We start from the raw sequence: 10182 nt of genomic DNA, 5'->3' as shown, positions 1-10182 counted from the left end.
GAAAAAGAGAGGAAAAATGAGGGAAAAAGGAAAACCCCACTTTTGCCGAGTTTTAAATTAATTTGTTTGGCCAAATTTTATACTTCTGCAATTTGAATTTAAATCCAGTTAGTCGATTTGCGAGCCTCGATTTAATTGAATTAAGTTCTTTTAGGAGGATTCTTTCTGAGTTAATTAAGCCAATTGTTATTTACGGATTTCTTTTTACGATTTTAGGCTTAGGACAAAACTCTGGGCGTGACATCTTCAGAAGTGCATGGTCATGCCGAGTGATTGAGGAGTCAACCACAGGAAAGTAATCTACCATAAGATCAATTGAATGATTAAGCTATTAAAAGAATGGCACAAGCTAGCCTGACATTGTGCTTAATCCATATCATGTGGTAAAGAGACTCAAATATTAACACATACATACTCAGTTGATGTGATCTTTATATATACTCAACGCATCAATTTTCCTCGTTAGAGAACTATTGACACATGGATCGAAAAGTTGTTTTCGGATTACAACCAACTATATGTGTGTGTATATATATATATACGTACGTATGTATGTATATGTATATATGCGTGTGTCTCCATATGGGGCGAAGGGCCGAGGGGGCACACGTGACATGTGCATAATTGGTCTGCCAAATAGGCTTGACATGCTTGCACACAGACGCGACTTTCTTTTAGAGTTTTGTTTTTGCTGCAAATAATATAGTACTCCGTATTTATCTTGAGTTTGTTTTTAAAATTCTTATTTATCATGTGCACGTGGAGTTTGGATTTGGTTATCTAGCTTTATTACCAGTTATAGAGATAATATAAGCATCCTAATCAATCTATAAATACCGAGTATGGTAACCTACCTACTATTCTTTCAGTTAATCAAAATACATAATGTTAGGTTGATATAGGAGGCAATGTATATGTTTGTGCTAACATCTTCATGTTTTTTTTTTCATTAGGTCACCCGGGATTCCACCATCCTAACGGGAATGTGTCACAAGCTATTGTTCGTAGTGTTGGCTCGGCATTTCTGAAGTTCATTTTGGAGAAGATAGTAAAACTGAAAAATATTCAATATGTCCTTGCTATCGACGAGCATCTCATTTGTGGTTTCTGTTATATCAAGTCAAGTTTATGTTGTTGTACGAGTCTAATAAAGTAGTTGTGTCTAAATATAAATATAAATATATATATATATATATATGTTATTGGTAAAGACTATGTGTGCCGAGGCTTCTTTTGCTTTTCTATTTCTAATATTTGTGAGTCCACTGTTTGGCACACACGGTTATGTTGTCTTGACTTTTCAATTGACTTTTCAATTTGAATTACACTCCAAATTTTTCTGTGGTCAAAGGTTCGAAGTGTCATTGTTGTCTTCAATTAAAACAAACCTCGCAAGCCTCGTAAGACTACCGATGGGATAAATTTGTCACCACTAAAACTCTTATATTTACATCTTTCTGAAATAAATAGGGGTTGGATGAAGGGTGAAAAATGATATTTTATTATTTGATTGATTTTGCTACTAGTAATTGGCTGTATTAGCCGAAATAATTGAAGGATTCATAGTGAAACAAGTGTGACCGATGTTTATTTATCTCTGTCTTACGAAATTTAAGTATATACGGTAAGTGTCATTAATCTTTGTGCTATGCGAATTATATGACCGGTATATGTTCATCGTTGCCTGATCATTATTTTTGGGACAAATTTTACCCCAAAATAGGGGCAAGAGTTGATAGCTAAATTTGACATATTACGAGAGAAGGATGAATTTTGTTTATTCCTCTATGGATTTTAAATTAGCCGAATAAAAAAGATATTAGTTTCTGTCTAATCTGACCATTGGTTGATTAGGCAAATGATGTGATTAAAATATTTATTGAGGTCAGTTTTTATATTTAATTGGCTACGTGCATAATGTCAGGGGATGATAGGGTAGCTGTGCATGCATTTTGCCATTTTCTTGGATATCTTTAAAGCAAGAGCCAGGGAGGCACAATCTAATGCATGGGTAAAAGATCTGTTAATTGCAGACATTCAGACTGCACGCGTATAGTAGACGAGAATTAAAGCATGGATCACGGGCATGATTTGTGCGGATAGAACGATGGCATTTTTTTTCCTTCTCTATTTCGGTTATGCAGGCTTTGCTCTCTCGTCGACCAAGGATAAAAGACAAACTATGTAATTTTATGATACTTAATTAATGGTTATATAATAAAATTAAGCTAAAGATCTATTTAAGATGTGGGACGGTGAACATTCTCGCAGAAACTTTTTAGAAAAAGATGCATCGTTAAATTGTTCTCGAAACGTGGGTGCTAAAACTGAGAATAATCCCGTAAAATAATGCAGCCGTAATCCCTGTCTAATCCGTATGGGATAACCTAAAACCAGGCACTCTAAGGCCGATTGAAAAATCCCTCAACCCAATCAATAAAAATCGACCTGAGCTATTTTCATCTGTTATTTCTTTTTTCAAAAAAGCATTTTCTTTATGCTTGAGAGAGTGGATTAATCTAGTTCTCTCTACCAATTTGCTTGCATTCTCTGACACGAGCGACCGGAAAAGTCTATTTCGCGCGCGCTCGCTGAACACGTCGGCCCAGAAATGGATGGAGGCGGCGAGAGAGACTCGACGGAGAGCGTTTTCTCCGGAAGCTTCACGTTGCCTATTTTTTTTAACAGTCGCATCTGGTGTTTTTCTCTTTTTTCTCTCGGACGAGTTCGAGATTCCCTTCGCGATTTTGACTTCTCGATCTATCCTCTTGGCTGCGAAAACGAATTTGCAGCTGGTTCAACGTCCACTCGGATATTGCGGTGAGTTTTAATGCAATTTCTATATCGATTTTTCTTAGCTATTCTGATTTCTCAAGCTTCAAGTTTATATGTATTTATATACGTAAACTTTATACACGTAAACTTTATACATGCAAACTTTATACACATAAACTTTATATATGTAAACTTTACACACATAAACTTTATACATATACACACATACATATAAAAATTACATATACACAAAAAATAATAGATATAAACTTAATATATAAAAATTTTATACATATAAATTTATACATGTAAACTTTATACACATAAAGTTAAAAAATATTTTACACATTGATGGGCTATGTTTAATTCTATAGTGGGCTGAGTGGCTTCTGGAATAAACATGAAACGTTCATGGGCCGTAGTGGGCTGAGTGGCTTCTGGAATAAACATGAAATGTTCATGGGCCGTAGTGGGCTGGTCTTCACGTGGACTATCTTCACGTGGTCTGCTCAAAAAACGTTCGCCTGCGGAGCCTGGCCGCACGCATTCGCGTATTAGCCCTCCACCTCCCTCTCTCCCTGAGAAGCCGGCCCAGGCCAATACCCACCCACCTAGCGGCCCAATCAATAAATAAAGGCCATCATGGCCCAACTAGTGTAGATCGATTGGATGTGTTCTGCGGCCGTCGATTGGACCGCTATCCTTTCTGTCGAGCTACGTGGCGCAATCTAAAACGTCCGTTTCAAATCCTAGAGCAACGCCGGCATTCCTCCTAGGAGTGTAACTAGTCATTTGGCATATAAAGTGGGCTATGAAGGGATTTAATGGCAGTGTTAACACTTGGTCTTGGTGGGCTATAATAAAAAGTGCTTCTCTTGACCCAAAAATGACGGGTTACACAAGCGTGGCATAATGCCACAAACGATGAAATGTACCGGGAGAAAAATGAAATACCCATGAAAGGGTAAAAGGGTATTTGTTATGACTGACTTAACACAGTTAATACCCTCCATCCAAAAGAGTGGTATAATGTGGATTTCAGTTCAAAGAAAGGGTAAAAATGTAACCCTAAAAAACATGGGTAAAATCAGTATTAGAGATTAATATAGGGGTAAGAATGAAATTATCTTCGGTCTTATATTTCTTACGGAGGGAAGTAATTGCTAGAATACTCATTATAAATAATTCATGTTAGCCAATTTATTGTGGATGAAGGGATGCAGCAACTTATATTCCCTTTTTACTTCCCTAATTGCCATTGCAAGATAAACGGACGGCCAAGTCATATAAATTGGTGCGTTCCCTGCGATCTGCATGCATTCCTTTCTCCCTCTTGCTTAGTCAAGGTATTACTAGGTAACTAGGGAATGCCGATATGCACAATTATTTCACTAAAATCACATTATTATAGCTGCAGTACAATTATACAATACAATTATAGTGTAATCACAATATAACTAGCATGTAATTACAAATATATTAGCATATACTCCCCTGGTTACCTATTACAAGATGTGGTGGCCATACCTCCTGATTCATCCATAAGACAATGAATATGTTAATTAGCATCGAATCTATTAAGGACTAGAGCATCTTATAATATGGAACATATAAATGTAATAACTAGCATGTAAGTCTAAATATAAATTATCATATTTTAGTGTTAGTTACACTATATAATTATACTATAGTTACGTACGTCTGACTTTAACGAAAACATAAGACAATTTTTTGTTGGCTACTATAGTTACCATACTTACAATGGCACAATTGTACTACTAGATAAGAGCTGACTCTTCATAGAGTGGAAGTTTTCTATTGCTAAGTGGTCTGACTTAAAAGATTTAGATACGAAAATAAAATTTATTACAGCTTATTTTTAAAATTATAGAATAAAAAGGTTAACAAAATAAAAGGAATCTATTTTTCCCTTTTGAACTCACCTCGTTAATTTCAGTGCAGTGGGTTGCTATCTCTAACACAGCCATACATGATCATATGAATGAATGCTTCCTATTCCTAAGTATGAACTGTAACGATCGACACAGAAAATGGGATCAAGCCAACGCATCTTTTAAAAAAAAAAAGATGCCTGAAGATCCCACGACACTTCGTCCGATAGTATGATGTGCCAAAATTATGCAAAACACACTGATGCAAAGAACATTTCAAGTTCAATCTCTCTCAACTATGCTGCCAACATGTACTTTTTTTTCCAGAACAATGCCCTAGCATTGCTATAATACCAGAGCATATATGGTCTCATCTATCATGCAAGATACAACAGCTGCTGCAATCGGCTTCACCACAAAAATTATACGTGCACCAGTGCTGCCAGGACACCCACATGATGTCAGAATCAGAGTTTTTCTGATCCATCAAAAGGAAATTGGGCAAGGCAAAGGTTGCTTGGAAATGAACACAGGTGCTGGAATCGAGTTCGCAGTGTCCAATTCTGGGGAAATGTGGGGGCTTGGTTGTCCAGGCAGCCCTGTGTAAACACAACACGCATTGTGCAAGTGTTACAGCAGTCCACAAACAAGGTGCCATGTGGAAATATATCAGCCAGATCTTCATTTCTGAAATATTTTAAAATATGCCTGTATGAGGTCTGCAACAGAAGTTCACTAGCATGGTGTACAATTCGTCGCTACGGTACATCATCCAACAAAATGCGGTCATATGAGATGAATAAGACTGCAGTTCAGATCACGCTGAGGCCTCAATTAAGCGTGCAATCAGTTCATCCTGCAACAAGCAAGAAAAATTAGATTAATCTGGATTAGCAAGAAACAAGTGGTTTAAGCAATGCAGCAGAAGAATTATTTTTGAGAAAACGTATTTTTCAAAACGTGGAGCAAATAATCGGTTTCAATAATCCGGTGAATAAGCTGAAAAGAACAGCACATTCAAAATTTTCCTAGTTTAGATGAGATAGCAAACATCTAGTAGTAACGTCCCAAGCTTGAACAAGATTTTACAAGATCTTAAAGCTGAAAGAGGGATACACAAAATTAAGCATTTTCTGTGCTTGCCTTTTTGCCTTTTGGTGACAGGCCTCTCTCTTTCAGAAGAATACGCAACTTCTCCACTGTAAATGATTGAAGTGTCTGCTCAGAAAAAACAGATGGCAATTCCTCTGAAAGATTTAAAGGTGATATCAGATTCCATAGTGCTAAAAAGATTGATGCTCAGAACTGTGTCGATTATGTTATTCTCAAAAGGGATACACCAAAATAAGATGCTACTGAATCATCTATGAAAAATATAGGTATATAACTTATTTGGTCGATTCCCCTGGAAATCTAAGTTCAAAAATATAGAATCTGATAGTTATTTCTAGATTTGAATTTTCTACAAGGAAACTAGGCTTGCTGCTTGCACAGTTAGAGCAGGCTTTTAGTCATCTCAAATATATTTTGAGTTTCACAAAGGGATATAGCTATTAATAAAATTTGCTAGTGCCATCTCAAAGAATGGCAACTTGGAAAAATGCCACTGCTCTCAGTTTTGTCCACCAAAAGTAATGGTTAAGCTCTATTCTGGAGAGAAAACATAGAAAATGTTAAAATATCCCTTTTTTTGTTTCTTGTTCTCTACTTTTTCTTCATGTGACCCTCTTTTAGCATGTCTCCTCAGTCGGGCAATAACAGCCTAGACTGCCTAAGAAGCGGTGCACACTGCCTAAGACGCTTGAGAGGTTCTTGGCTGGCTCTGTTTTGTCTAGCGAGGACGTAGCATGCACTAGGCTGGACCGCTGGAGCAAGTGGCAGCATACATAACATGGATCACAGGAAGGAGCAAATAACGTGAACAAAATGGTCAGTTCAGAGCATTTGGAAGATACTGACAGGTGATGGTAATCTCGCTTATGTGATATTTGCAATGGTATGTGGCAGTGCATCATAGCTTGTGATGGCATTTTCCAGGTTGCTATTCTTCAGGATGCTATTGAATAAATTTCTCATTAATTATCTACCAGTTGGTGTTAAAAACACATAAAACAAATTTCTTAAATCAAGATTTCAATGTACATTAGAAGTTCAAGATTCATTTCAATTATGACTATGGTTCATATTTCCTGACAATGTTTTAAGTAGCATCATGTAGTAACACTATAGTCGAGAAAGGAGCATGGCTGGTAGTTGTCAGCTGTTATTGTGCCTTAACACAGTTGTGATTCTGTAACAGCCCACCATAGCCATAAAAACAATTACCATGTTGAGGCACCTCCGCAGATATATATGCATTTTAGGTATTCATACAACACATTTATTCAATATATATTTTACCCATCCTCCATTGAGAAATCATTTCACAGAATGAACATACACTCAACATCATAACATTGGAATCTCGTTCCTATAATTGAAAATATGCTATTGGAGACAGGCAAGCATCATGCGAGATATGAATTTCCGCATGGCCAAAAGGGACAGACAAATAAGGTTTTTCCTTATTATCATTGTTGAAGAATGAAGTTTGATAAACATTCAACAAAACTATCATAATGTTGATTTAAGTTTTCAACTTCTGACATACGATGGATTGTTTCCTATATCATATACTTTCTCAAGTTGGGCAGGAGTTTCACTGTAGTCAGAAAAATAAATTAGTTTCGCACCATAATATGCAAACATAATATGTATACGACTGTCTCAATGCTTCTGAAAAGACAGGTAAGAGGTCGTATAATAGCAACAAAAAAGTTAGCTAAGCAACAATGAATCACCCAGTTTTTGCAACCTGCGTCAGCTACTGTTGTGTAAGTGCCCTTGGTGCCATTGTTTTAAATAACAGGACCAGATTGTTTGTCCTAGAATAAACTTCCCACATGAATAGGATTAAGTTTGACAACTCCAAAACTTAGTAATTAGAAAATAAATGGAAAACATCTACTGCTTTTCCATGGAACTAAACTAAGAATATCTCCCTAAGCACTGCAAAACATACAATAAGCAACCAATAAACTATTTACAACTCCCTTACCTTGATATACATATGACTCATAAATCCTCGAATAAGAAAGGGTGCAGATAAGCAATTAAGTAGTTACCGAGGGAAGATGAACCTGCTGAGCTGCCAGTGTTAGGTCTCTTCGATGGATTCTTGCCATCTAAATTTCTGGAAGCCGACCTGATAAAACGAGGAACATAAGCTACAGACAGGATAAATTTCATTGACAACCACATGAAATTCTAGAACACAACTTTTCTATAAGTCAGCAAATGTAAAGTAGCTCATTTCTGTACTACTGGCTGATATCACAAGGAATCTTTTAATGGCATAGAAGTACAGGATCACAATGCCGATGACACCAAAAAGGGCACTAAATCAAAATATCCAAAAGAACAGTAGGAGAAAAAATTGTGTATCTAGCATATCTTTTACATATTGATAGCAGTAGCACACTGCCCTTCAATTAAAGAGACCAGGGTATTCGGTGAAATTGTTGTCATTAAGCGATACATGTTTCCCAAAGTTAATCCCAGATGCCTTCTGGTTGGAGTTCGTCTCAAAATTGCCCCTCATAAAATTTTAACTGTAGCTAGTCCCTGTAACATCCAAGAGACCACACAATGGGTTTTACCAGTTAACAATTTTCTTTCTTTCTTGGGTGGGAAGTTTCTTAAATCATCCAACAGCATGTTTCAACTTTATAGCCCTCATGCAACACAATGTTTCCTTTGAGCTTTGACAAAGGTTCCACCGATGGTTTTCGTGAATAAAGTGATAAAGTACATTTCACTCAGGCAATAATTGGGATGGATGGATTTCTGTTCAACAGATCAACATTTGGTTAATGTGAAAGGGACAACTCTAGTAAAAAAACATGACAGTTACTCAATAGTTAATATCAACTGAAAAACTGAAAATCAATGCTAAATTAGGAAGCAACTCCTAGGATGAACACTTTGCCAGTTCACACATGCACGCGACTATGTTATGAACACAATAATCTGAAGCTGTTAATTGAAAAACTACAACTGAACATTGCACATTGCACAAATGAGGTTCCAAAGATTGTAATGAGGTTGTAAGAGTGACGTACCTTTTCCCCTTGCTGCTTTCTCCTGGAGTCCTTGAGCCTACATCTTTGCCCTCATTTTTCTGTTTACTTAACTGGAGAGATCTAATTAAAATGTTTGTTGTATCTGTGTCTATAACTTGTCCCTCTACAATGAAAAAGAAAGTGATCAGTCTAATGCAGAGCAAAAACAGCCTCAAACTGAATTTTCTTGTCTCATCAGCAATCAGCCTTGTGGTAAGAACAGTAATACAAGGCCATATAAGATCATAGTCTGACTGTAAATCATATGCTAATGACAGCCAGTACAAAATATACAGACCATGGCCTTTTACAGAAAGTATATACAAATCATACATACTGAATTTCTGACAAGCCGTATAAACCCCCACTCTCAAACATCAGTAAAATAACTTTCAGTAACCACAAATTAAGCATGGCATTGAACAGCATTGCTAACCCAAAGAACCAAGAACAAAACCTAGGCAAGATGACTGCAGACTACGGTCTTAACTTACAAACAGAAATTCTACAGATAAAACCCGAGAAAGGATCGTCTTTGCAACTAAATCTATCACTCCATACCACTAGAACCACAAGCGGCCACAACCCTATCACAACAACAATCAGAGATATGCATGCATCGCCAAAAAGAACAAAGCTTTGGTGATCCCAGAACCAGAAGAACGAAACCGAACCTGGAGGAGCGGTGTCGTGCAGGCAGACATAAACCGGGAGGCCACCCTGCGCAAACAAAAATCACAAACATCAGAGGCCTTCAGAAGAAAAAAGGCCGGCCTTTTTAGGGTGGGAGGTCTGGGGGAACCGAGCGCACCATGCTGGACGAGATGTTGTCGGCGACGAAGTTGCCCCGCGACGGGAGTCCGGCGAGCAGGCTCACCGCCCGGGCCTCCGCCGGCTTCGCGGCCGGCGACGAGCTCTTCCGGCCGCCGTCGGCACCCATGACCCCGTGCCTGTGGTGGGGTTCACCACCAGAACCAGGCACCCAGCGGCTAGGCGACTGTGAGACGAGGGAGGTGGAGGAGCAGGCGGTGTGCCCGGCGGCGGAACCAGGTGGGAGGAGGAAGAGAAGAAAGATCTGAACTAGAGAGAGGGAACAAGTGGAAAGGTTGGAGAAGAGCGAATTCTCCAGAATTTTGGTGGAAGGAGTTTGATTTTGTTTCCGGGTTGATTGCTTGTCTTTTTTTTGAAAAACCATGGCATATATTTACTAATAGAAAAATAAGACATATTTGTAAACCAAAAATAATTCATAAATAAAACATTTATATACGTATTTTCAGGTGAAAGAAATTTAAAAATCAACTCCAAATCAACTTTTTTTTTACAAATTAGCTCTTTAGCAAACTTATTGCGAA

The 10182-nt window shown here is 37.7% G+C and overlaps 1 protein-coding gene across 2 annotated transcripts; it reads right to left on the bottom strand.

Moving 5' to 3' along the window:
- Positions 1–4930: 4930 nt before the first annotated feature.
- Positions 4931–9982, bottom strand: LOC102707172. Of its 2 annotated transcripts, none has more exons than XM_015842993.2 (6): positions 9639–9982; positions 9502–9547; positions 8828–8951; positions 7847–7911; positions 5811–5914; positions 4931–5523 (listed from the first exon to the last, which is right to left on the bottom strand). In XM_015842993.2, exons 1-6 carry the CDS (start codon positions 9765–9767, stop codon positions 5485–5487), a joined length of 507 nt encoding a protein of 168 aa, XP_015698479.1. In that variant the 5' UTR covers positions 9768–9982; the 3' UTR covers positions 4931–5484. The 2 variants fall into 2 exon arrangements, with proteins under 2 accessions (XP_015698479.1, XP_006663978.1); XM_006663915.3 differs by having other exon boundaries at positions 7832–7911; positions 9639–9979.
- Positions 9983–10182: the final 200 nt, after the last annotated feature.

The sequence above is a fragment of the Oryza brachyantha genome, chromosome 12 (genome assembly GCF_000231095.2).
Source record: "Oryza brachyantha chromosome 12, ObraRS2, whole genome shotgun sequence".
Taxonomy (NCBI): domain Eukaryota; kingdom Viridiplantae; phylum Streptophyta; class Magnoliopsida; order Poales; family Poaceae; genus Oryza; species Oryza brachyantha.
This window is presented reverse-complemented; position numbering and strand designations above follow the sequence as displayed.

Coding starts and splice junctions, on each gene's coding strand:
- LOC102707172 (XM_006663915.3), bottom strand. CDS start 9,767: ATGGGTGCCGACGGCGGCCGGAAGAGCTCGTCGCCGGCCGCGAAGCCG. Junction 9,548..9,638: donor ACAACATCTCGTCCAGCATG/GTGCGCTCGGTT, acceptor TTGTTTGCGCAG/GGTGGCCTCCCGGTTTATGT. Junction 8,952..9,501: donor GCACGACACCGCTCCTCCAG/GTTCGGTTTCGT, acceptor TTTTCATTGTAG/AGGGACAAGTTATAGACACA.